The 27,761-nt window shown below is 39.0% G+C and overlaps 1 protein-coding gene across 7 annotated transcripts in view; it reads left to right on the top strand.

The window, feature by feature from the left end:
- Window positions 1-26,634, top strand: part of DPY19L4 (dpy-19 like 4) — a 49,128-nt gene extending 22,494 nt beyond the window's left edge. For 4 of the 7 annotated variants that reach the window (XM_077809996.1, XM_077809997.1, XM_077809995.1 and 1 more), the window contains 7 exons: window positions 1,334-1,453; window positions 2,455-2,575; window positions 3,876-3,932; window positions 5,826-5,908; window positions 10,399-10,531; window positions 14,595-14,753; window positions 20,898-26,634. In XM_077809996.1, the coding sequence (XP_077666122.1) occupies window positions 1,334-1,453; window positions 2,455-2,575; window positions 3,876-3,932; window positions 5,826-5,908; window positions 10,399-10,531; window positions 14,595-14,753; window positions 20,898-21,062 (838 nt within the window). In that variant the 3' untranslated portion in view covers window positions 21,063-26,634. The remainder of the gene's footprint in view (window positions 1-1,333; window positions 1,454-2,454; window positions 2,576-3,875; window positions 3,933-5,825; window positions 5,909-10,398; window positions 10,532-14,594; window positions 14,754-20,897) is intronic. The other 3 variants (XR_013345090.1, XR_013345089.1, XM_077809998.1) reach the window with 3 other exon arrangements.
- Window positions 26,635-27,761: the final 1,127 nt, after the last annotated feature.

The following is a 27,761-nucleotide window of genomic DNA, read 5'->3' as shown; positions in this document are numbered from 1 at the left end:
GAATGTAATGAAAGGTGTAGATTCTCTCCTATGCCAGGTCAAGTTTCCCACTTGTGAGGGGTAAAGACGAGAGTGGATTTTTCAAAATCTGTCAGACTTTTAGGAGATGAAGATTATGCCATATTTATTGGAAAGTTTTCCCCTGTGATTTGTAACAAGTAATCAGCTTTGATGCACGATGATTTTGTCAGTTTTAATTTCCTCATTCTTCAAATTGATTTTCACTTGTCATAATCATGACAACTTTGTGACAAGCAGTGACTTCAATTTGTCCAACAAAACTTTTTCAAAAAATCTTTAAAAAAGTCCAAAAATTAGTTTTTGAATGTGAAGTATTAATAGTCTTAGTTCTCCATTTTGTCACAATGAAGTTTATTATTGTGATGTAGCTTAAAATAATTTTATGATTGAATAAAATCTATTCCTTCTCATTCCACCCCTCACCTTCCTAGTTGGTGAATGGATTTGTTTTATATATGCAAGATAGCAACCTAAATCTGATACTACTAGGATTTGTAATGATGAAATTGAACTGTCCTCCATCCCTTTTTCTGTCCTTAAATTATAGGTGCAGTTACAGGTGATTCTACAGCTTGCAGTTGGACTAATAATATGACAAAGGATGATTTACCTTAAGTACAGCATACTTCAGTGCAGAATAGTTACATGTGTGTGAAGGCTTCTTGCTCTTGAATTAGATTCTCTGTTAAAGTTGTGAACACAAATAATAAATATCATAGTGCCTAGGAGCCCAAGTCATGGACCAAGCCATTGTGCTAGGAGCTAGACAAGCACACAACATAGACCGGGGTAGGCAACCTATGGCACGCGTGCCAAAGGCAGCACACGAGCGGATAGTCAGGGTCCTGGCCACTGGTCCGGGGGGCTCTGCATTTTAATTTAATTTTAAATGAAGCTTCTTAAACATTTAAAAAACCTTATTTACTTTATATACAACAATAGTTTAGTTATATATTATAGACTTATAGAAAGGGACCTTCTAAAAACATTAAAATGTATTACTGGCACACAAAACCTTAAATTAGAATGAATAAAATGAAGACTCGGTACTCCACTTCTGAAAGGTTACTGACCCCTGACATAGACAGTCCCTGCCCCCGAAGAGCTTACAATCTAAGTACAAGACAAGAGGCGGAAGATAAATACAGACAGATGGACAGGGGATACAAGGAAACAAAAAGACAATATTGGTCAGCATGATAGATAGTGGTATCAGCAGACCAGTGGCCTGGCTGTTGTCAAATTTTTTGTAGGTATCACAACGTGATACCATGTGTGAGATAAATGCTGTTTCATTTTCTTCCAACTGCAGTGGTGAACCACTCAAAGAAAAAATTACACTTGACGATGGCCGAATTGGAGAAAGGCCAGAGATTGCTTATCATGTAATCCACACAATATTAATGGGTTCTCTTGCAATGATGTTGGAAGGGTAAGTTTTATATTGATCTTTCTGTTTTGAAAGTGGCAAAATATTACTAACTTCAGTCACCCTTTTAGAAGTTTTTCAAATTGTACCCCTCCCACGTTTTTCTCTGAAACCCATTTGACATACAACACTACTAATTACTCTAGGAAGTAGCTTAGTGAACTTTGACCATATATCTTAAAAAAAAAAAAAAAAAAAAAAAAAATAGACTATGCTTAAGTGTCTTTGGTTTCTTGAACACATTTTCTTAGGTTTGTCCCAGCATAAATCTGAGAAGTTAATTAGAACAAATTTTTAATCACCTCCCTGTTGGTCTTCAAATTCAGCTGCTGTGCTAGCATTCTTTTTAAATTCTGATGTTCCATTGAAATCTTGTGTAACTTTTTGGTGCACCAGGTAGTTCATGGTTAAGGCCGTACTTGAATCGTGGGATGATTGTCCAGTAATTGGTGCTGAGTTGCGGACAAGCCATGGAAAATTGCAGGAAAGTAATAATGGACCTATTTGTGATAATAAGGTCCATTATTACTTTTCCATGATTTTTTGCTGTCAGCAGCCTGGGGCTGAGAGCAGGAGCCTGGGGTTGAGAGCGGAGGCCCCTGCTGTCAGCCGTCCGGGGATCCCACTGTCAAAATTGCAGTGAAAGCCTAATATCGCAGGCGCCGCAATTTCCAAAATATTGCAAATTAAGTAGGGCCTTATTAATGGTGTATCATGGAAACTAGAGATGGAAAAGACCTCTACTCCATCTCCTTATCTGTTTAGGACATCGTGAGATGTGTGTTTTGACATGTCAAGCAATAGCAAAGCAGTTTAAAAAGATATTCAGAGCATTTATTCTTATGACACTAGATGTAATGCTGTTTAAACTAGAACAATGGCATTTTCCAGACTGTCAACTGTCATCTCTAAAATAAATTTTAGAGACAGGTGTGCGTTTGTGTCTGGAGTCTGAATACAATCTGTGCAGTGTCTCATCTTTGGATTTTTGTGTTGCTTCCCAGCATGAAGTACTTGTGGACTCCCTATATGTGTATGCTTGCTGCATTTGGTGTATGCTCCCCTGAGCTTTGGATGACACTTTTCAAGTGGCTTCGACTGAGAGCTGTACACCCAATATTGCTGGTGAGTCATTGTTACCAGTCATTGTTAGCCATTGTTGGTAATTATAGCTAATGAGTACATCTCTTTTACAAGTGGTGAGGAGTAGAGAATTCTAAAGAAACCTCTAAGGGTAGAAAAAGAGGGCAACCTGGACACATATATATTGAATTGTCAGGAGAGATTGAAAAATTGTCAAACTAAACAATAGCTGGAATTATTCATATAAGATTTGTTGAGACCAATTGTCTGCTCATATTTATGCTACAGCCTCTAAGAGGCATCAGGGTTTAAGAGGGATAAATGCTGCAGTGGGAATCAGGAACACTTCTGTTGTAATCCCAGCTCTACCACTGATGTGATGAGTGGCTTTGAGTAAATCACATCTCTTTTCTGCCACATTTTACCACTCCGTAAAATGGGGATCATATCCAGTTACCTGATTCAAGGGTGTGCTGAGGAATAATTATTTACTGAATGTTTGTACAATGCTTTGGACAAGTCACTTGTTATGTAAATACTAAGCAGTAATACTCTGTAAGAATTGCCAAGGCAGTTCTTCCAGTGGAATGTAATTGATACCAGGTTATGTAAGAACATCTATTTGTTTCTATTTCATGTTTTATTTTATGCATGCAATTAACTGATCTGCTTCAGTTTTAGTTGTCAGTAGATTGCTTTGCATACATTCATTACTAGAAATTACCAAAACAGTGTTGTACTACTCCTTCTTTGCAAGATGAGGTTGATTAGCTGGAATGCTGCTGTGCTGTATAATAAGCTGTTCTTTTGAATTAATACTGTGATTCTGAATGAGAGAATAAATAAGGTTAAAGGGAATCGAATTGCACTTCTCATTCTTTCTTTTTTTCTTTGTCTCTTGATCACCTTAGTGAGAGAGACACCTGTTCACTCTTGCTTCCTTCCCCAGCTCAACATTTCATCACTGTTACTTGACGAATAAGCTATTCAGACCCAATACTACTAAAGTTACAATGAGCAAAATTCTGCAGTGTTTCATCAAGTAAAATCCTGTTTGTTCATATTGAGTTTTGCTTGACTAAGAACTGCAGAATTTGTCCAAATGTCATTTAGTGCTCATGTCTGAGACTTGTTCTATTACAACTGACAGCTTTTAGATCTGCAGTGTTGTTGTATACGTTTTGGTCCCAGATATTGGAGAGATGAGATCCAATAAAAGATATTATTTTTCCCACCTTGTGTCTCAGCTTTTAGGCAGAAACAGTAAATATCCCAGGTTCCATGTGTGGGGAATAAAGGAGCAATCGGTAATCATTTTATTTATTTTTTTTAAATATTCTAGGCTCTCATTCTGAGTATGGCAGTTCCAAGTATAATAGGTTTCAGCTTGTGGAAAGAGGTAAGAAAAAGAGTATTTTAATTGTTCATTGTAGGCACAGTATAAGTAATGTCTTGCTGGTGAGAAAAGATAGCACCTATGTGAAATAATCAGTAATATCAGACTGTGCTCTACTGAACATAGTTCTTTAAAAACAGCAAATAAAATATCATATAGTTGTATGTACAAGAATACCTAACAATTGTGGCTGGTGCAATTAAAAAATGCATTAGTCTTTGGCCAAAGACAAACACCTTCATTTAAATTTTGGATTTATAAAGTAAAGTGATTCTACAGAGAAAATATTGCAAAAGTAAAATACTGGAACATATTTAAGAGTATGTCATCCCATGCATGTTTTCACTGAGAGGCAGTTAGGCAAGTTGGAAATAGAATTACAGAAGGCAGTTGCAAGTGCTTTATTTGAAAAGCTCCTGTCAACAAGAAATGGAATTCTTAGTTTAGAACCTCACATAGAAATATTCTAGATGTTCAAATACTACATTAAAGGATTCCATTTAGGCACTTACATAGATGTGTCCTGGTGTTAAAAAAAAAAAGTTCAGTTCCATATTACAAAAGTTCAGAAAAGCTATTTCTAAATACTTAATTGTTTTAAACTATTTATTTATGAAGTGTTAAAAGGTTTACAGATCCTTGCCATGTACATATAAAAACAACCCCAATCATTACAAATATTTTTGCCATTTACAAACTTTTGTAAGCAAGTAGTTTTTTTAAGTGAGGTGCAACTTGCGGGTACGCAAGACAAATCAAACTCCTGAAAGGAGTACAGTAGTCCGGAATGGTTGAGAGCCACTTATCTAGGGGTTTTTTGCCTTCCTCTGCAACATGGGGGGGTCACTTGCAGTTTTAAACCAGCATAAATGGTGAATTCTCTGTACCTTGAAGTCTTTAAACCATGATTTGAGGACTTCAGTATCACAGCTAGAGGTTAGGGGTCTATTACAGAAGTGGATGGGTGAGGTTCTGTGGCCTGCAATGTGCAGGATGTCAGACTAGATGATCACAATGGTCCCTTAGTGATTAAGATATAAACATCTGATACAAATGGTTTTATAAACATCTGATACAAATGGTTTATTAGTGATGATCCGATACAATGGTATGCATAGCAGTAGAATAAGACTTCCTTTACTCATCTTCTGACTTCACATATGCTGCCAGTGCATTTAGATTGGCTCTCTGAGAAGCCATAATGGCTAAGAAAGGTTGTCAGATATAAATCTATTTGCAGTAAATAAAACTTGTTCAGTTGACTGGGGAATTCTGTACTTCAAACTGTTCTAACAAAACTGTTTTAAGGGTTTGGACACTAGAGGGCTCTATATGTTGCAAATCCAGTTTAAGAAGTTTGTGTCATACCATAGAACCGAACTGAAGTAATGGGGAAAAACATTGCAAAATGTTAAAAAGATCCAGATGTTATAGTAATTTTCTCTCAGAAACTTCCATAATTTTATACTGAGGAGAATTGCATTGAGGTCATTTTGAGGAACAGCAGGATACTTCAACAAAATGCATTACTAGATTAAATTAAATGGTATTGTTAGACCTACTGTTACCCTCTGAAGAGGGACAACTGCGATTTAGTTTACTATTGTATGCTTCAAGTTACTGTCTCAAAAACCAAAGGGAAAAAGTTTGTGGTTTTGTTTGTTTTTTTTAATATAAGGGATCAGATTCACTCCTGGTGTAAATCCTTTGGAGTTAATTTGGACCAAAATATAGAACAGTTTTATTAGACTTTAATTGGTCATCTGTAGCGATATTTCTTTTGTGACTGTAAAGACTACCGATTACTCTTATTGCTATATTTAAAGTTACAATGTTTATGAGAGATCCCATTGGGCTTACCCTGGTATGTAATAAACTTCTGTTTATTTTCTTCAGTATTTTCCTAGGATAATGACAGAGCTTTCAGAACTGCAAGAATTTTATGACTCAGATACAGTAGAACTCATGATGTGGGTAAAGTAAGTGTGAATTCCTGGATGCATCTCTGTTTTGTTTTTGCTCAGGGCATTTTTGTTTTGAGTAATAATCGCATATTTTATCATAAGACATAAGAACGGCCATTCTGGCTCAGACCAAAGGTCCATCTAGCCCAGTATCCTGTCTTTCGACAGTGGCCAATGCCAGGTGCCCTAGAGGGAATGAACAGAACAGGTAATCACCAAGTGATCGTCCCCTATTACCCATTCCCAGCTTCTGGCAAACAGAGGGTAGGGACACCATCCCTGCGCATCCTAGCTAATAGCCATTGATAGACCTATCCTCCATGAACTTATCTAGTTCTTTTTTTGAATGCTGTCATAGTCTTGGTCTTCACAACATCCTCTGGCAAGGAGTTCCACAGGTTGACACTGCATTGTATGAAAAAATACTTTTGTTTGTTTTAAACCTGCTGGCTATTAATTTCATTTGATGACACCTAGTTCTTGTGTTATGAAGACTAAATAACACTTCCTTATTTACTTTCTCCACACCAGTCATGATTTTATAGACCTCAATCATATCCGCCCTTAGTCATCTCTTTTCCAAAATGAAAAGTCTAGTCTTATTAATCTCTTCTCATATGGCAGCCGTTCCATACCCCTAATTATTTTTGTTGCCCTTTTCTGAACCTTTTCCAATTCCAATATATCTTTTTTTTGAGATGGGGCGACTACATCTGCATGCAGTATTCAAGATGTGGGCGTACCATGGATTTACATAGAGGCAATATATTTTCTGTTGTATTATCTATCCCTTTCCTAATGATTCCCAACATTCTGTTTGCTTTTTTGACTGCCACTGCACACTGAGTGGATGTGTTTAGTGAGCTATTCACAATGACTCCAAGATCTTTCTTGAGTGGTAACAGCCAATTTAGACCCCCATCATTTTATATGTATAGTTGGGATTATGTTTTCCAATGTGTATTACTTTGCATTTATAAACATTGAATTTCATCTGCCATTTTGTTGCCCAGTCACCCAGGTTGGAGAGATCCTTTTGTAGCTCTTCGCAGTCTGCCTGTGACTTATCCATCTTGAGCAATTTTGTATCATCTGCAAATTTTGCCACCTCACTGTTTACCCCTTTTTCCAGATCATTTATGAACAAATTGAATAGACTGGTCCCAGTACAGACCCGTGGGGGACACCACTATTTACCTCTCTCCATTCTGAAACTGACCATTTATTCCTACACTTTGTTTCCTATTTTTTAACCAGTTACCTTCCATAAGAGGACCTTCCCTCTTATCCCATGACAGCTTACTTTGCCTGAGAGCCTTTGGTGAGGGATCTTGTCAAAGGCTTTCTAAAAATCTAAGTACACCATATCCACTGGATTCCCCTTGTCCACATATTTGTTGACCCCCTCAAAGAATTGTAGTAGATTGGTGAGGCATGATTTCCCTTTACAAAAACCATGTTGAGTCTTCCCCAACAAATTATGTTCATCTATGTTGTCTGTTCTGACTTTGTTCTTTACTATAGTTTCAAGGAGTTTGGCCAGTACTGAAGTCAGGCTTATTGACTTGTAATTGTCAGGATCACCTCTAAAGCCCTTTTTAAAAATTGGCATCACATTAGTTGTCCTCCAGTCATTTGGTACAGAAGCTGATTTAAATGATAGGTTACAGATTACAGTTATTAATCAAAATCCAGTTATTAATCTAAGTTTTCCCTCCATACTTGATCATGTGGTTTGGGAAGGGAAAGAAGATAGGGATTGTGGACTTGATATTACTTCCATTGAAAGCAGTAGGAACTTGTCATTGATTTCAGTGGGAGCAGAAGCAGCGCCTGCATTATGTGTGACTTGCTTTCGTATAATTTAGTTACCAACCTTAATCACCAAGTAAAAGACTTAAGTTAGTGAATGTTATGTTCTTAGTTCTTTACATGCTAATTTTCTGATAGCTATTTGCAAAAAACATTGGTGGAGACACATATCAGGCTTGATCCTGCAAGGTGCATAACCACTTTCATTCTTAGCTGTATCAGGGCCAGGGTGCTCAGCAATTGGCAGAATCAACCCTACTGATGTAGGAAATAAGAGATTTAAGTAAAGCAGTAATGTAATGTAGTTGGTTCAAAACTTCCACTTTGACCAAGAGGCTATGTCAATTCTTGTCCATGGCTGGCTGTGTTGGTCATAACTAAGGCTATATTTTAGTCATGGGTATTTTTAGTAAAGGTCACGGACAGATCATGAACAGTAACCAAAAATTCATAGCCCGTGACCTGTCCCTGACATTTTACTAAAAATACCTATGACTAAAACTTGGGCGGGGGCCTGCCTGGGGCCCCCACAGGTGCTGTGGGAGGGCGGCCCGGGTGTTGGGGGTGCGGGGGTGGCAGCATGCGGCCTGGGACCCCTGCTGGTGCTAGGGTGGTCAGGCAGTGGCGTGTGGCCTGGGCCCCCCGCTGGTGCTGGATGGGGAGGGGAAGGGGAGTTGGCGAGGCCGGCGTGCTCCCTACCTGCCTCCGTGCCTCCCCCGCCCAGCAGCAGCAGACTCAGTTTGGGTGTGGGAGGGGGGCAGGGGGTTGGGGCATGGGATGGGGTGAGGCGGGCTCTGGGCAACACTTACCTGGCTGGGGGGGCTCCCCAGAAGTGGTGACATCCCCCTCGCTCCGCTCCATCCTAGGTGGAGGCATGGCCAGGCAGTTCTGCGCACTGCCTCCGCCTGCAGGCACCCTCCCCAACCCCCAGCAGCTCCCATTGGCTGCAGTTCCCGGCCAATGTGAGCTGCGAAGCCAGCATTCTGGGCGGAGGCAGCGTGCAGAGCTGCCTGGCCAGGCCTCCGCCTAGCAGCTGAGCGAGGCAGATGTCGCTGCTTCCAGGGAGCCCCCCAGGTAAGTGCCTCCCAGAGCCGGCCTCACCTATCCCGTATCCCAGCCCCCTGCCCCCTCCCACACCCAAACTCTGCTGCTGGGGGTATGGTGGCCGGAGACTACGCTGAGTCAGGTGCACTGGCCACCGCAGAAGTCATGGAAAGTCACGGAGTCCGTGACCTCTGTGACAAACTCGCAGCCTTAGTCATAACAAATACTGAGAGTACCACTGAATCTTACTTGAAGAAAAAATAATTTATCTGTAAAAGTAAACTCTCTCCCAGTGAGAACTACAGGCCCTATTTGGCCCTCACACAGTCCAACATCTGTTCTGTTGATGCTTCTGGAACTTGTGCCTTTGAGGATAGAATTGGGCCCCCTATGTTCAAATAGTTTAGTGACTTTAACTGTACATCTTCAGAAAAGACTAGGCTGATAATTATGACGTTCCAACCAATTTCTTCTTTTTGTTAATAGCAGTGTAGGATATTTGTCACCCCTGTGGATCTTTATGGCAGCAAGTGGAACCATGCCAAGTGCTTAATGACTTTTGCATTAGCCTGCATATATTACACATCAATTACATAATTAATCATGGTGACTTGCTTTGAGATATGCTCAACAAAGGGCAGTCTGACTACCACTTTTTACAGCTGTTGTTTGTATTTTTAATGAACATGGAAGTTTTTCAGTTCATAACTGAATATCTTTATTGGCTTCCGCTGGCAGGCCATGAGATAGTTTATTTACATTGACCGTCCGCAAGCACGTGCCTGCGGTTGATTAATATAAACAAACTGACTGTCTCGCAGGCCGCAGGTTGTCCACCACTGAACTAGAGCCTGTTAAATATTTGTCTGACCTTTTTTGATAGTCAAGATGTCTAAACACATATGTCTTTTACCAGTACATCTTCAAATAAAATAAAACCTTGCCAGGGCAGAACATATGATAAAATGAATCTGATTATTTAAAAATATTTGTTATGTGGTGGGACTTGCAGGAGCTTTTAATTGCTTTTTGTTGAGAGGTAGGTAAAATAACTGAGACATAGTTCAGAAGCTATACTCAGAAAATATCTTTATTTAAAAATTTCTATTTCTTTTATAGAAGCTCTGCTAGGTGTATATAAATATGTAGCATCTCTTTTCTTGTTCTGTGGTTTCCATTTTTTCTATAGTTATTGCCACTTTTCTTTTCCTCCTTCGCCTTCCACCCATTCCTGTGTGTGCTACTTGGCATTCTCCTCTCAGCCCAAAAGACAAGGATCCCAGTCCCTTCAGGACCAAGTGCTGTTTCATGGATTAAACAATGCAGAAATGAATGGCAATTAGCCAACCCTTCTCTCCACTCTCTTCATCAGGAGGCCTTCTTTATCAGCTCATGCTCCTAATAAGGTTGGGCTTCCACCTAGCAATGCAAAGGACTTTGATCATGCTGCTAGGCCACTTCATAGCTGATTGCTAAGAAGAGTAGTTTCAGTTAAATGTGTAGTTAGATGCATAATGGTATCTTCATGAGCTGGAATTTTTACCTTAGCAGGTTATAAGATTCACTTAGGTGTTAGAATTGATATAAAATATTGTTTTAGAAAATATGTCCTTGTACTCAAATGCATGAAGTGATATTGTTTTTTGCAGAAGACAGGCTCCTGTTGCTGCTGTGTTTGCTGGAAGTCCACAGCTAATGGGTATGATTAAGCTGTGTACTGGATGGATGGTGACAAGTCTACCTTTATATGATGATGATGATCTTCTACAAAGAAATGAGAATGTGAGTATCTGATTCCAAAAATGTATTGTGGTATCAGTGATTCATTCTTCATTCGTTATGTGGAAAATGAGTTGAGGTGCTTGATATGTGTAGCAGCACTGAAAATTATACATGCCAAAGAAGATAAGTGAAGGGCACCTGACGGTCTTGTGGAGTTGGAGTTCCAACATGGGATCCAAGTTCAGGTCTCCATGTCCCTTGTTTCCCGGACCATCTGGGGTGAGGAATTTTTATTACTTTATTTATGCCAGTGCCCACCATGTGGTAGGTGCTTTATAGACATTAAAGAACAATGGAGTTTATATTCTAAGGATAGCCAAGTACCCAGAGGTTGGGGAAGGGTAACAATAATAGATTATATACATGCAGCATGATTCACCATGAGCAACATGGCAGAAGTGGGTTTTAAGAGGGACATGATGGGAGAGTTGTGGACTTGCTGATGAGCTCAGGGAGGTTTTGCCATGCATAGAAGACTTTGTGGAAGAAGGCACAAAGTGATTGTATGAGAAGCTGGCAAATGGGTGGACAAGGCTGGGAACACTGATTGAAGGGCATCGGTGGCCAATGTGAAGTATGACAAAGTAAGATAAGTAAAGAGGGACAGAGTTTTATGGAGCTGTGAAGGTGGTGTCAGAAACCTTAAGTTTGACATAAGAGTGGCTGGAGAACAAGAAGAGAGATTGAAAAAGCATGATCATATTAGTGGGCAAGAAAGATAAATTTAGTGACTGCATTTTGTCTGGATTGAAGAGCAATGTATATGTTTGAGAAACCAGAGAGGAGGATGTTGCAGTAGTCAAGGCAGGATATAATGAGGTCCAGAATGAGAGATTTGGCTGTGGAGATGGAAAGAAAAGGACAGATCTTGGGCATATTAAGAGGAATGCTTAAAAGAAGTTGCAGGACTTGCATAATGCCTGGATGTGTGGGATGAGGAAGAGGGAAGAGTCAAAATAACCCTCTGTGCATCAAGTTGGACCCCACTGGTATAATTGCTCAAAAGTCCTCCCATGAATGGGTACATAGGAGTGCAAAATAATATTAACTCATTTCCAAAACAGTAAAAAACCCACTCTTTGTATACTGATAGTGTGTGTGTGTGTGTGTGTGTGTGTGTGTATGTACGTGGTATCTCTGGTTATTTGGTAAATTCAAGGTAGGCCAAATTCTTGGGACCCATTTAATTTAGATTATAGTGATTTAATTTTTTCTGCACCTATGTAGGATTCAGAGTAGCAGCCGTGTTAGTCTGTATTCGCAAAAAGAAAAGGAGTACTTGTGGCACCTTAGAGACGAACACATTTATTTGAGCATAAGCTTTCGTGAGCTTCAGCTGTAGCTCACGGAAGCTTACGCTCAAATAAATTTGTTCGTCTCTAAGGTGCCACAAGTACTCCTTTTCTTTATGTAGGATTATAATTTTTCCCCATGAAGAATCATTTAATATTCAGACCCAGTAAAGTCACTGAATTTAGCACAATTTCTAGTATTGTAGTATACAGTGTGTCCTCATTTATGTATTCATCTCTGTGTCCCATGAATTAATTTCCCTTGATTGCAAGAGAGGTTTTTTGGATCATTACAAAAATGCAGAAGTGAAGAGCTAACTTTCTGGGTTATGACATGGTTCTGGGCTACCAGTTGAACTCATGGGCAGGTATAGACCTGGATCACTGGAGTCTGAGACAAACATCTTTCAATGAAGAGATTATAGGATGTTTTGCTACTTAACTGAACCATGGAGAAGAACTGACATCTACTTTGACCATCCGTGTTGGAATTGTGTTGTATTCCAGGACCCCAAGGATACTATATAAACAATTAGCTTCGGAATAGTGAAACATCGGTAGGCCTGAATGACACTAGAAATCATTTTGTTGCCAGACAGTCTTGTTTGAGAATACAACAAAAAAATAAATTGGAGAGTTAAGACTTATTGATTGAGGAGAGATAATTTCTTATTTTACTGGGTTTAACGCCTTGACACTATTACCTTCTGTCTTCTCACTATCAGTAAATTCTGAGGGTATGTTTACACTGCAAATGGCAAAGCAGCACGGCTACAGCTATGCCACTGTAGTGTAGACCCTTGCTATAGCGACAGCAGGGGTTTTTCCATCACTATAGTAAATCCACCCCCCTGTGAGGTGACAGTTCAGAATTCTTCTGTCGACCTACTGGTGTCTACACCATGTCTCTGAGGGGCGTGAAATTTTCACACCTGAGAGTGATGTAGCTAGGTCGACCTAAGTTTTTTGATGTAGACCAGGCCTGAGTCTCAGCACAACTTTAGAAACTGCATTTTCCAGCAGTGGTATTTTCTGAACAGGAATCGACTGCCTCACATTATGATTTTAGATGCCCTTTGGCTTATTTTTCCTTCCATTCCCCTCTTGCCTGTTGATCTCCAATGAGTTGTTTTTTCCTGACATCAAAAAACAGAATCTAAGCAGACGTTTCCAAAGTTTTTAGCAGAGCACTTCCGTAGTAGTGGTCAGTAGCTGGTGCAGAATATCAATGAAGCCATGAAAGGTAAAAAAGCGTTCCAAGTTTTTTGTTTAGAAGGACTTGCCCGATCACCTGCTATTACCACAGGGACTACTCTGCAAGGAAATTGAGATCATTCCCAGTCTGAGGGTGATGCAAAAGCAGGGGTGGGCAAACTTTTTGGCCCGAGGGCCACATCGAGGTTGCAAAACTGTATGGAGAGCTGGGTAGGAAAGGCTGTGCCTCCCCAAACAGCCTGGCCTCCACCCCCTATCCGACCCCCTCCCACTTCCTGCCCCCCTGGGATCCCACCTGCTATCCAACCCCCCAGCCCCCGTCCCCTGACTGCCCATACCCCTATCCACGCCCCTGCCCCCCCCAGGACCCCACCCCCAATCCAACCCCCCTCGCTCCCTGTCGTCATCCTCCAGGAACCTCCGCCCCATCCAACTGCCCCCTGTCCTCTGACTGCCCTCCAGGACCCCATGCCCCTTATCAAACCCCCCGACCCCCTTACCATGCTGCTCAGAGCAGCATGTCTGGCAGCTGCGCCGCCTGGCTGCAGCCAGACATACTGCCGCGCTGCCCTGCAGGAGCGCACAGCCTTGCCGCCCAGAGCGCTGGCAGCGCAGTGGTGTGGCTGTGGGACAGGGGGAACAGCAGGAGAGGGGCCGGGGGCTAGCCTCCCCAGCCAGGAGCTCAGGGGTCGGGCAGGACGGTCCTGCGGGCCGGATGTGGCCCACGGGCCGTAGTTTGCCCACCTCTGTGCAAAAGTATAGTAGGAGAGTAGTAGTGTCTCATCACTCTCTAGGAACTCACCAGCTGACTTCAGAAGCATGTGATGGATTCCAGAGTGAACCATATGTCTTCTCCTTCATTAGAAGAATATTCAGCCCAACTGGGAAGATGAAGGAATTAAGCGTATTTGAGTTGGGGTGGGAGGATGGGCAGAGCTGGGAGCAGAGTGGAAATAGATTTTCAAAGTTCTGCTCTTGAAGGAAAGGCTGTTAAAACAGGATTTCCCAACCTCTTATGGCAATTTTACTAGGTTAACAGCCCAAGACCTCAACTATAGCAGAGTCTACAATGTTTCCCATTCAGCTCCCCATGGTCTTATCAGCTATGGAGCTTTGGCTTTCGACAGTTGTCATAAGCTAAAAATACTCGCCCACTAAAGGACTGACACTGAGGCTTATCTTTTAAGATTCCTCCTCCTTATCTTGAAAACCAGTCACAGAAGCCTGAAGCATTATTCATGAAATCCTGTAGAATCATATACCAGTGCTTGTAATCCATGGTTGCTAAATGCTCTCGACAAATGTCTAGTGTATCAGAGACTTTAAACCTTATGACTAGTCTCCAGAAATCCATTTCACCGACAAAAAAAAATATTTTACCCTTAGATATTTCTGGAAATGTATTGAGTAGCAAATGTATACAATTATATTTTTTAAATAACTGCCTTTTTATAATTTGATGTATATGTAACTTCTTATTCCAATTACCCAGTGTATTTAATATGCATTTAATTTTCCATGGTTTTAATTCGGAGTAAATATTTTCTAATCTACAGGTTTATCAGATCTATTCAAAAAGGTCTGCCGAGGATATTTATAAGATACTCACATCCTATAAAGCCACCTACCTAATTATAGAGGATTCAATTTGCAGTGAGGTTGGACCTGTGAAAGGATGTAGGGTTAAAGACTTATTGGATATTGCTAATGGCCATGTAAGTAGCACCTGGAAAAAAGTCAAATGTTTGAATGGATAAAGTAATTGGTTAAATTTAAAGAAAAATTGAATTAAATTGCCACAGGAATACTTGTTTTGCCGGTTACAGTTGGCGTGCAGTCTGGAATTGATAAATATCTTAGTGAATGTTAAGCTTTTGTTTTGAGAACTCCCTTCTTTTTGAAGGTTTTGAAACATATGATCTTTCCCCCAGGTTGTTCCTTAACCCTACTGAGTAATCCCTTCTGATATGTTGGCACCTAATTGTGTTGCTTCTCCATCAGTCATTAAATATCTAAGCCTATACAATTAAATGATTTTTATATCTAAAATAACTAGCAAAGTTTACGAAAGGGTTCTGTAGAGTATGTCCTCTTAGGCTTATCTTGACTATGACATAAGGTGTATTTTTAAAACCCTAGTGCAGACAGAGCAAAGTTGTATTGTAATGCATTAGCTTGGTCACCTCTACCAGCTAACGTATTACAAAAAACTTATTCTGTCTACGCTAGATTTTTAAAATGTGGTAGTTACAACATTTTAGGTAAACAAGCCCTTCGATACCGCTGTGTAATATGAGCACCAAACAGGGAATTAAGATCTGCTTAGACCTCGTCATACTGGATTCTGCTTTTTGCCTTTTCCAGGTTTAGTAACTCTTGCTTACTCTGTTGGTAGGGCTTGGTTTTGGTTTTATTTTGTGATGGGGGTGGAGTTAGTGGCTATTCATGTCTTCAGCTTCAGTGAGAAGTATTTCCAAAAAGTGAGTCTTACAGCTTGCTTGGGAAAGGATCAGGCTTTGACTCAGAAGATACAAATGCGTGGATCACTGTGCATGCATCTTTGAGAGGAAGGACATAGTTTACTGACAAGCTGGCAGTGAAAGCAAGCATTTCTTGCCACTCTTGCTGCCCGGGTGTCCAAGCTTTGCAATTAGTCCAGTAAGACTGAGACTTCATACTACTTTGAATAAAGAGAGAAATTAGCATCACTGGCGTTTTTGAAGTATATTACTTCAGTCTCACGGGTTTCAGTTTAAGCCAGACACACTTCATCTCGGTACTAATCACTAAGAGATCTTTGTAACTGTTAATTCTGTTTGTTGAGAAGAAGGAAGGAAGCTGAGTGTCATTCACTCATTGATGCCAGCCGCGCACATGGCATCTCACCAAGCGATTTCCTAGAAAGATTGAAGAGGAGGCAGAGACTAAATTGGTCTCTCTTAAATTCTGCATGTGAGAACTGTCAGAGATGAGGACAACTGCCTACTACAGCTCTCTGGGTCTATTTAGAGAAATGATTAAAACCCATCATATTGCTTCCCCATTCACTCCAGAGAAGTCTTACAAAAGTGTGAACAACACCGTGTGATGAACTGCCAGAGGCTGCAGAAAGGCTGATTGTATGAGGAATGAATGGTGTGGAGAAAGTGAATAGAGACGTTTCAGAGTAACAGCCGTGTTAGTCTGTATTCGCAAAAAGATGCATCCGATGAAGTGAGCTGTAGCTCACGAAAGCTTATGCTCAAATAAATTGGTTAGTCTCTAAGGTACCACAAGTACTCCTTTTCTTTTTGTGAATAGAGAAGTGTTATTTAACCCTTAAAATGGTATAAGAGGTCACCCAATGAAATTAATAGGCAGCAGGTTTGAAAACAAATATAAAGAATTACTTCTCGCAACACATAGTCAACCTGTAGAACTCATAGTGAGGGGATGTTTTAAAGGCCAAAGGTATAACTGGGTTTGAAAAAGAATTAGATAAGGTCATGGAGGATAAGTCTATCAATGGCTATTAGCCAACATGGTCAGGGATGCAACCCCATGCTCTGGATGTCCCTAAATCTCTGACTGCCAGAAGCTGGAACTAGACTATCAGGGATGGATCACTCACAATTTTCAAAAAGAGAGGTAGGGTCAACTGTGGCAACTATTGAGGCATTGCCCTCCTCTCCAATGCTGGGAAGATTCTTGCTACAATTGTACTGAATCCCTGCTCCCTCTTGCAGAGGAAGTACTTCTAAAATCCCAATATGGCTTCAGACTGTAATGAGGCACCATGAACATGATTTTTGCAGCCATGCAGATCCAGAAAAAATATCAAGAACAACACAAGGAGCTGTATATGGCCTTTTTGCCATCTGACCAAAGCCTTCAACTCTATTAACCATGATGCTCTGTGGAAAATCATGTCAAAGTTGGCTGGCCAAGCAAATTTATCACCATTCTGAGACTCCTCCAGGACCATATGACTGCCTCCATGGTATGCAGTGGCTCTACCTCTGAGCCCTGTGTTATCCGAACTGGCATAAAACAAGGTTGTGTACTGGCACCCACCCTTTTCTCCATTTTCTTAGCAACTGTGAAAACATTAACCCTGTACCATCTACCACAAGGCATTGGCATCCAATATGAGACCAATGGCAACCTCTTCAACCTTTTTTGTCTCTAAGATAGAACTAAAGTAATATCAGCAACAATAACCAAACTCCAATATGCAGAGGATTATGCTGTAGTTTCACACTCAAAGGAGGATCTACAAACAGCCCTTAATTGCTCCTCTGAAGCTTACAAAAGCCTAGGGCTTACTCTGAACATCAGCAAAACAAAAGTTCTTCACCAGCCAGGTCCTGGTCAATCATCAGACCCAGCAATGAAGATCTACATTGACAGAGAAGAACTGGAAAATGTAGAACAGTTTGTTTATCTTGGCAGCCCTCTCTCTCAGAGAGCAGACACAGATGTCAAGATTCAGCACAGAATCCGCCGTGCCAGCCTTGCCTTTGGCAGACTGTCTCACCAGGTGTTCAACAGTCACGACATCAGAACACGCACAAGATTTTTAGTTTATAAAGCAGTGGTAATCCTAACTCTCATCTATGGCTGTGAAACTTGCATGACTTATAGAAAACACCTGAAACGCCAATACCAGCCCTTTCTTTAGAAGATCCTCAACATAAAGTGGGAGGATCGCTGCACTAATGTCAGCATCCTCACAGAGGCACAGTATCTTCAGCATTGAAGCCCTGATTATCCAGGACCAGCTGAGGTGGAGCGGGCATTGTGTTCGCATGCCTGATGTATACTTATCAGAATAATTGCCGTACGCCCAACTTACTTTACCAAAGGAGAAAGGAAATGGGGAGGCCAAAAGAAATGCATTAGAGACATCCTCAAGATGATGTGGCATTGACACCACGCACTGTGAGGCAGTAGCCCAGGATAGGAATGACTGGCAAAGATTTGTCCATGAAGGAACATCCATTTTTGAGGAAAGTCACCTTGCCCTGGTGGCAGAAAAATGCCAGAAAAGAAAGGATAGATGACTGTCCTGCAGCAATTGTGGCCCAACCCTGACTTCCAACACTATCTGCAATGTCTGCTAATGAGCCTGCGGCTCAAGGATTGGATACCAAACAACCCATAAAAAATAAAACCTGTGAAAGAGATTATCCTTGACCTTGAGGGATCAACTATTAATAATTGCCCTGTTCTGTTCATTCCCTCAGAAGCATCTGGCACTGGTTGCTATCAGAAGACAGGATACTGGGCTAGATGAACCATTGATTGGACCAAGTATGGCCATTCTTATTTTTTGAGCTATTCAGACATTTCAAATTCATTCTCCGCAACACTTATAGTTTTATCTGTCGTTCTAATCCTTTCCTTCTCTATCAGTGACAAATTCATTGTCCTCCCTGTCTCCCAGGCTTCATATTCTGGGGTCATCTTTGATTTTTCTCTCATCATTTCCCACTTCTTCTCCTCTCTTTTGCAAAGTCCTGTTCTTCATTTTTAATAACACCAAAATCCTTCCTTTCCTTCACTGTAAAACCACTGTCCATGCCTTTGTCATTTTTTGCCTTGATTAATGTGCTTTTCTCCTCTGCTCCTGCAAAAACACAACTGCTGCAATCTGTTTCCTCTCTTAGCACTGGCGTCAGGCTACCATGTTGTTCCTTTCTGAATCTCTTCATTTGCTTCCTCACTTACTTCATCAGATGCAAGCTTCTTACCCTCACTTTCAAGTTTCTATGTGATCTTGCCCCCATCTTCATCTCTGTTTCCATTTTCTCTTACTTCCTGTCTGGCTCCCTACATCCCACCTAATCCTTTCCCCTAATTGTTCTTTCCTCTCTTCTGGCTCTCAGGCCATGTCTACAGCTACAGTGTGGTAGCACCATAGTGTAGGTACTTCCTACAGAAATGGGGAAGGGGCTTTTCCATCAGTGTAGGTAATCCACCTCCCCAAGCAGCGGTAGCTAGGTTGGCAAAATAATTATTCTATTGACATAACTGTGTCTACCGCAGTGTTTAGGTTGGCTTGACTTTTAACTATAGACCAGATTTCAGCTGCACACCTTCACCGTCTGCTTGTTTACAACCCTCTTGTGTTCATCTGTCAAGCACCTTTCTTTTTCAAATCTTTTCCTAAATCCCATTTCTTCAGCAGTCCTTTTGCAGGACCTTCTCTATCAATGATTTCCACATCTTCCCTTATCTGAACTGTTATCAGACATCTTGTCTTGTATTCACTTTTTTTTATTCTTTGACTGTAAACTCTTCATTGTCAGGAATGCAAATACATGAAGTAATAAAACGACTCAATGATTTCTTGACCAGGTGGCCAAAGAACAAGCAGGGTTGTTTGATTTATGGTGCGTTTGTGAGCGAGAATGCAAAAAAATCATAGAATTGTGCAAAATGAAGAATCCAACATTTATCAGTGGCCCTGTTAAACTTTTTAGATTGTTTTTAAATTGTCTGAGGTTGTACGCTCAGGTTGGATTTACCTAATCCAGGTCTGTCTATTGCAAGCAAGAAGAGAAAGGGGAACTTCTCTGCAGAGTTGTACTTTTTATTTCCCTTTACCTTACCCCCCTTAAATTCTCTGACCTGCTGTATATTTACAGGTCTATATTATGCTGAAGACTCAGTTTAAACATTTTATGCAGCAGAAAACTATTTGAAATGGCTTGACTGGCCAACGTAATAGGAATAAATCATGCTAGAACCATGTATTTAAAAAGTTGTGACAGCCTATTCTCATAGCTAATGAGTATACAAGTATAGCTCAAAGTTTTCTGTTTAATATTTAAAAACTAGTGATAGTTTCAGTCTCCGGCCTACACGGTTAGGTCAACGTAAGCTGCTTTCATCGACCTAGCTGTGGAAGTGTATTCATTTAAATTTGGCTCCCGCCAACATAAGTGCCTCTACACCAGTAACACCACCTCTCTGAGCAGTGTAGAGTCATAGTCAGTGTAATTAGGTCAACGCAGTGTCAGTCAGTGTAAGCAACGTTGTGTCTACACTGTTTCTGGCTTCCAGGAGCCATCCTACAATGCCCCACACTGACAGTATAATCAATGCAGGTGTTCCTGGTGAGGATGCACACCTCCAACACAAGGTGCCAAGTGTGTGCACACAAGCAATTTTAATAACTGCTGTGACTGTGTGCTGACTTAAGTTGACATAATTTTGTAGTGTAGACATGGGCTTAGTCAACAGTTATTTCTAATTAACTTTATGTCGATAACTTGAGAGTGAGGGGTTCATTTCTCTTATCACCAAATTAACAGGAAAGACAGCGGGTCTCTGTAACTCTTTGCTCAGTATTAGTCAGTGCTATAGATGTGTGTGTTAAACAGGGCTGTATTAAAGAAGAAAAGGGAAGGCTAGATGGCTTAAGAAACGGATAATGAGATGTGAAGCTTTAGGCTGACTGGTTTGAATCAACTTCATGGCTGTGGTAATTGACACCCATGTTTTCAGTCTCTGCAAGGGGGTCAATGAGTTAATTGGTCTTGGAAAGTGAATTTCTTTCTGATCCCCAGAATTGCTCCCTGCAGGTCTGATTTGAAGTTGGTTGACAGGGTGATGTGGATAACTTTGCATTGCGCTGCTCATGCTTTCTACTTCTATCTTATAGAGGATTTTTGTTTTCAGGGCTATTAATCTAGCACTGGCATTAATCAATTCACAAGCATTAAGTTTAAAAAAAAAAAGTATAGGGGAAAATGTTTTCAGCCATTTATGTATATTTGTGTTATCTCTATTGGAATTGTATAATATAGAAATGAAAGATTAATTATATGTTCTGTGATGAGATTTCTCTTAACAAATTTCTTCTCCTCTGATAGGTGGTTTGTGACGAAGGTGACAGTTATGCCTACTCTAAATATGGACGATTTTGTCACGAGATCAAAATGAACTATTCTCCATATGTGAATTATTTTACTCGGGTATACTGGAACAGATCCTACTTTGTGTATAAAATCAACACTGTGATATCCTTCCAATCTTGAAAAATCATGGAGACTTCTTTTTGAAGATTGACCATGTATGGAATTAATAGGAGTTCCTATTTTAAAAGTGGCTTTTTTACAGATCGAAGTGGGAACATGCAGAATGCTTATTCTGTTAGTTTACCAAACTGGAAGTCTGGACTACAACTCAACAAGCAAGAGTACCACCCTCTAAGGAAATGTGAGCACTAGTCAATTTTGCAGTCTACAAAGTGTGACCATCTTCCGTAATTCTTACATTTGTCTTTCCAGTTTTTCCTATTTTGAATCATCCTAATTTTCATGGAAATAAAATGTCTAACTTAAATATTACAACAAATAATTAAATAACTTTTAGATGGACCTATTTTGGAAACTACAGAAAAATTACATTGACATTTGGGGATGATTTAAATTCAAGTTGTTATACAGCTTTCATTTTCTAGCATTTGAAATCATCAAAGTGTCCCAAGTAAGAGTCCATGCAAATACTTTGATTTTCTGTTAATAGGACTGTCTTTAACTATGTGCATTACTATTACACACACACACACATTCAAACATTTTCTGGGTGTAGGTGTAACATTTTTGTATGAGCCAAATCCTGAAGATTTTATTTAGGCAAACCACCCATAAATTTGACTTCAGAGCACTGACAAAGGGGTACACCTACATGGACAAGTTGGCAGGATCAGGATTTTAGTTTGGACTGAGCAAGTCTTTAGGATTTGTCCACATTAGATAATATATACTTATTCATTTTAATAGATATTATGTAGTTAGTCTTGGTAAAATACAGCCACAATTTTATTTAAAACCCCCCCACACAATGAAGTCATGTTAAAACAGTTGATAACTATTTTTTAAATATCTGCATATAATGAATTAAGAGTATACTGTCATGGTATTTTTTCAAAATTTTAGAAAATATTTTGCCCCCTAACTTTACTCCTTTCCCACATCACTCTAGTCAGTGTTCTTAATGAATTCTCCATTTATGCAGTTTATTTTGTTGCAACTTGCTGTGCTTCTGCTATAATAGATGTTTGTTTGCCTCCTATTTTTGGCCTGATCTTGGAGTCCTGAAACAAAACACCCCAAAAGTAAGGGACATCTTGCATGAGGTCTGCAAAACCATTCCCGCTGTGTCTGCTGGAAAAATGTAAATCCAAAGAATTCAACTTCTATGAAGTGAGGATATACAGCAAGAATATGGTGCAGGGGTATGCTTACCATGTCCTCTGCACGTAGGTTTATTTATTGTTATACTAACAGTGCTGCATTATCAAACAACTCTGGAGTGATCTTTTTTTCAAAATTCTTTATTGTTGCCGATGTTGTCATATCTGTAGTCCAGTTTTCATTTCTAGATGTGCTAATTTTTGAGACCTGAAAACCTTGACAATGTTTTAAATTATCCACTTTATTTGAAACCATGGCTCAGATAAATCCATTAAACAAAATAATAATGGGCTCAGTGATCTGAAGGAAAAATGGTTTTTAGTATAATTGAGTGACAGGGTACAGTAAGTAGCCTTATATCAGATGTAGCCTTGACATATCCATTATAGTAAGAATGGGTGTGGGTGTTTGTGTGTATTATATATAAAGTCTACTCACAATGTGCACTCTTTGTGTGTTTATACACATATGCACTTGTGTATACTGCACTGAACATTTTTCAGACTTTTCAGTCACTACAGTAAACTAATGCATTATCTTCAGCTACTGCAAGCTGTGGGAACCTTTTTAGTGGTCTTTTCTGTATGTGATAGAATGAATGTAGATGTATTTAATATTTTGAAATAATTGTAGAACTCCAGATGCAGTTGGAGTTCATTATGATTGACTGACTGTCAGGGATGTCATACTTATGTCTCATTCCTAGTAAACGCATGAGCCTAAATATTAATGAATTTCATTTCATAATAGCAATAAGGCATTCCAGGTAGTGAATTTCAGGGTGACTGTTGCACTCCTTGGTGGCTGAAGTCACTTAGCCAATGGCCTCATGCCTTATAACAGCATTCAATGTGCAATATTTTAATTACCCTGCAATGGACTGCCTATTGTGTTTTACTGCAGTGCTGTGTGTATATAGTACTTACTAGTACGTAGCGTGAATACATACACATAGAATACATATGTATAGAAAAATACAGCTAACGGCCATTCTACACATCTGAAAATAAATCCCAGCTGTAGCACATTGGCCTTTATACATTTGAATAGATATGTTAGCTCTTGTTTGAACCGTGATATAATATTGTTAAGTGTTGTCATTCTTTTTAAGTAGTGATGCTACTTCCGTTGATTCTGCTTTAGGAGAATCAAAATTAGGAGGATTTTTAATGTGTTCATTATTTTTTATATATATATTATATATATTAGAAAAAATTATATCACAGCAGCATTGGGTTATCAGGCTAAAGAAAACAGAAAAAGAATCTCTTGTAACTATGGGAAAATGTAGCCATTGTAATCCCCTGTTAAAAGGCAAAAATATTTAAATAATTAACCTAAAAATCAAAACTTTGGTTTGAACATCCAATCCAGTTGCTGACCTGCTTATGAAGTAGCCAAAAAAAGTGTCATCTACTAAAGGTCTATTCTATTTCCCACTTTTTGTGTAGAACACAGGTTCTATGGTGTTCCCGGGAAGGATTAAATAGGGCTTTTCATACAAGTAAGCTGCAGTTATGCCCTAACTTGCTTTCCAGCTTAGGTCGCTAGCATTACAAGCCTACTAAATGAATAAAAACTCATAGTTGTGAGGGTGGGATAACATACTGAAAAATCACATCTGTTTTACTGTAGAAATTGCAATCCATTTGAAATATGTGCCTTGAAAGCTTTATTAAACAAAATCTTTCAACTTGTGTTTATTTTTGTGAAGATTTTTAATCCATTTCCTCTGGTTTATAGAGTTTCAATTGTATCTTATTTTCAGCAGGAAAAGATCCTAGCAACCTCCTCGAAAGGTGCTGCTGCTGTGAATGGCACAGCTAGCGATCGTGCCAGCCATTTTGTTCACAACCATTGACTCCACCAGCCCAGAAAGACTGATAAATTTACATGGCAAGTTGTTGTTTTTGTTCTGGCTTACTTCTTCCTTCCCCGTGTGAGCCCTCAATGAACAAAAATATTATCTGAAAAGATTATAGAAGGTTATGGAAGACTGAGCAATAAAATACTCCTAACCTTTCACCTTTAGATTTCTGGTTTCAGATTTAGTCAGATCACAAGTGAAATGAGATTGGTGATCTCAGCCTAAAACATACTTATCCAGACTGATTCCAAACTACCACATAATTTGACACAATTTTGCATGATTGTCTAGAAGAAATGTAGGACTGGATTAGCAAGGGTGATAGAGGTCATGATTAAGATGCTTTGTCCAAACGATGCAACACTCCCATTAATTATTTAATACATTGAAAGAGCACTTTCACTTCCTCCAAAATAAATAAATTTTTTTAGCTAACTGACAGCTGCCATCGTTAGGAAACAAAAGCTAGTGTTACAAAGAACAAGTGTTTAATAGACATTTTAGGTTTTTCCAGTTACTCACATTGTTGCATATTAAAATATAAATAGTAAATATTTAGGGACCAAATCTAGCTTATCTTACTCATGTAATTAGTGTCCAGTCAAATATCCCTTTGGCTTCACAGGAATAAAAATTTCAAGATTAGGTCCTAGATTTGTAAATTTTCAGTGAACCACATGTTGATTACCGATGTTAACTTTATACAATCCCTGTATTTTGACCAAAACCGATACGTGTGTGCAGATGCATTTAGAGAGTTCTTCTATCCTGCAATCATGTTTTGGAGACTTTAAATGTGTAATTATTATTACTAATGGCAGTTAAACTGCTAAATCCCCTTGTACTGATATGCAAATAGATTCCAAAGTACGTTGGAATAAGGATGTAGCAAAAATTGAGCTTATTTCAATTCAAGTAGGCTTGGCAGGATTGGATTATTGTGATGGATAATATAAATATTTAAGCATTTTTTTTAAATTTTTATCTAGTAAAATGTTCACAGTTGTAAGAAATTATTGGTGGGTCAGACCATTATTTACTGACAGTAGATTTTTAAGATTCAAAAAGTTAAATCTTTAACTGTTAAAACACAAATTGTCAAAATCAGATATCAAAATGTTCACTGAATACCCTTAATCAAACTAAGTTCTTAGGTAGCATTTTTCTTTCTTTGCCTATCTGTAAGTTTTCAATTATGGATGGAAATTTTTTTGTTGGTTTGTGTGTGTACAGTGAAGTCAATGTTTACCTACATTTACTGATAAAAATCTAATCCTTCCAAGTCTAAATACTGTACAAGCAATATTTCACTGAAATAATACCTCATCTTTAAGCTGTTTAATCGTGTGTTGAATATTCTTAATACTGAATTTTAGTAAAGTAGTGGAAGCTAAGGGAACATGCAGTGCATGTTTATACAGTACCATTCTTTTTACGTTATCAGTACAGCCAAATATGTTTAAAGACTTTTCTGAACTGTTTAGTACCTTAATTGCTGTTCAAATGTGTTACTAAAACTGGTGATATTTTAGACATCAGTACAATTAAATGCATGTGTGATTCTACTTTTGAAAGTGATGAGATTATAAAGGTTTTTTTATTTGATGGGGAAAAGGGGTGCGTGCAGTGTATTATAAAATTTTAACGTTGTACTTTGAGTACAGAAACATCTTGCTGGCAATGCTTTATTTTTTCCTGTTGACACTTATTGGTAGTGCATGTGGCATAATTGACATATCCAATCATGTGCAAGTATTTAATGACAAATCTAAAAGAAATTGTACTGTCTGTCTTCTGGGACAGATCGCTCTCAATACAGTTGGTATACCGTAACTATTTTCTCCTATGACAGACGTTTCAGCTTTGCAAAAGACTAAATGCTAAAACTGATGAATATGGATCACTTGAGACAAAACTTTTTACCTTTTGCTTTTGAGACCTCAAATATTCTTTCATAAGGAAAGAAGTTTCTTAGTTTATGGTAAAATAACCTGCTTGTTCTGTTACAGTAATAAAATTGTTTTTGTATTTTTTGCTTACACAATAACTTTCAAGTTGGTTAAAAGATTGTGTAAAGGTCTTCAGATATTTCTGCCTTTTGGTGCAGAATAATAATCACAAAGCACTTCAGCAATATCCAATCTATTAAAGCTGGATCCATGTATCACAGTGACCATGACAAGCTGTTGAGAAACATATTGGTACAAAGTAGACCAGCAAAATAAAAGATGTTTCATGTCAAATGATGAGGTGGGAGGAAAAAAATCTAATTTTCTGGCTAAACACTTTTTTTTCAGGGATAAATAAAACTGGAAGGGAATCACTAAACAAACTCAAATACTTAACCATAAAATTTTGCATCAACTAATATACTTACCCATCTTGTACATGTGTTATATGTACCAGTAAGAATTAATATAGTAGATTCTTGCTATTGTTATGTTTATATGGTGCTGCTAGTACAATTAGGGTTTTCAACTCAGATTGTGGTTTGTATCCATTTACTGCATGGTTATGTGAAATTTGGAAATGACTTCATTTTTATCTGGGATTTTTACAGTTGTTGGAAACATTTGATGGGAAATTGTCAGAAAAAGTTGATAGTATGATATATACTAAAAATTGTAGTAAATTGGAGTTGATTGGATCCTTGAAGTCCAATTCTTAACAATACTATGTCTTAATAATTAGTTCATCAAAAATTTTCCCTTTAAAACTTTGCAGGAAATAAGTCTCATCTTAAAATCATATTACTGAATATCTTAGAATATCCAAGGACATGAATGACTTTTTTTTCAAGCAGCATAACAAAATGAGCTTGTTTTAGCTGTGATGAGAATCAAGTCTATTGTAATCTTAAAGTATGTCTGTATACATATACACATCCTTATTTAAGACGAAGGCCCTGACTTACTCAGTTTGCTGATTGACTGTGATTTAAAGCAAAATACAGCATTCTGGTACATCGGTTTAAGACACTTTGGACAAATCTGAGTGTCAAGCAAAAGCACCAATCAATTTTGGCAGTATTGCAGCCTCTTGCCTTCAGGACTTTGTCTCCCAGATTCTCTAGTCCTTGTTCTGCCTCACTATCTGAAGCATACTCCAGTTCCTGCTTGACTGAAAATAAATTAGATACTAAGGTGCCTATTACCTTTCTAATAGATAAAACTAAGTTTCTCAGTAGGATTTGAAAGGCAGACTTAAAAATAAAAGAATATTACACCTATAGAATGCTACTTAAATGCACAGCTGGTAGCCCTAATGTCTTCCTTTGGCCACAGGACTCTGAACTGTTGAATGAGATGGTCTAGAGGGCTCCTGTTGTTCCCAGGAATTTGATCTCAAGGTCAGCCAGTAGCTCTCAGAAACTTATGGAAGACATAAGAACTCCTGCTCAGTACAATAACTTAACATGTTCAGTCTCTTCAGTTAAGTCTTTACACTTTCCTGCATTGAGGGATGTTATCTCTTAACTAAAACTTTTGTAGCGAGTAGGTACATATAAATTCAACCCTAAGCTAGTCTCCATTCTGAAGATAAGCAGACTGACTGCTGCTAAAGAATGTAGACTTAGTCACAGTGTGACTGTGAATAAAAAACCATGGGGACAGTATTAGACCTGCAATAGAGGTCTCCCTACAGGATGGGGAGCAGACAGATACCAGACA

The sequence above is a fragment of the Eretmochelys imbricata genome, chromosome 2 (assembly GCF_965152235.1).
Source record: "Eretmochelys imbricata isolate rEreImb1 chromosome 2, rEreImb1.hap1, whole genome shotgun sequence".
NCBI lineage: Eukaryota > Metazoa > Chordata > Testudines > Cheloniidae > Eretmochelys > Eretmochelys imbricata.
This window is presented reverse-complemented; position numbering and strand designations above follow the sequence as displayed.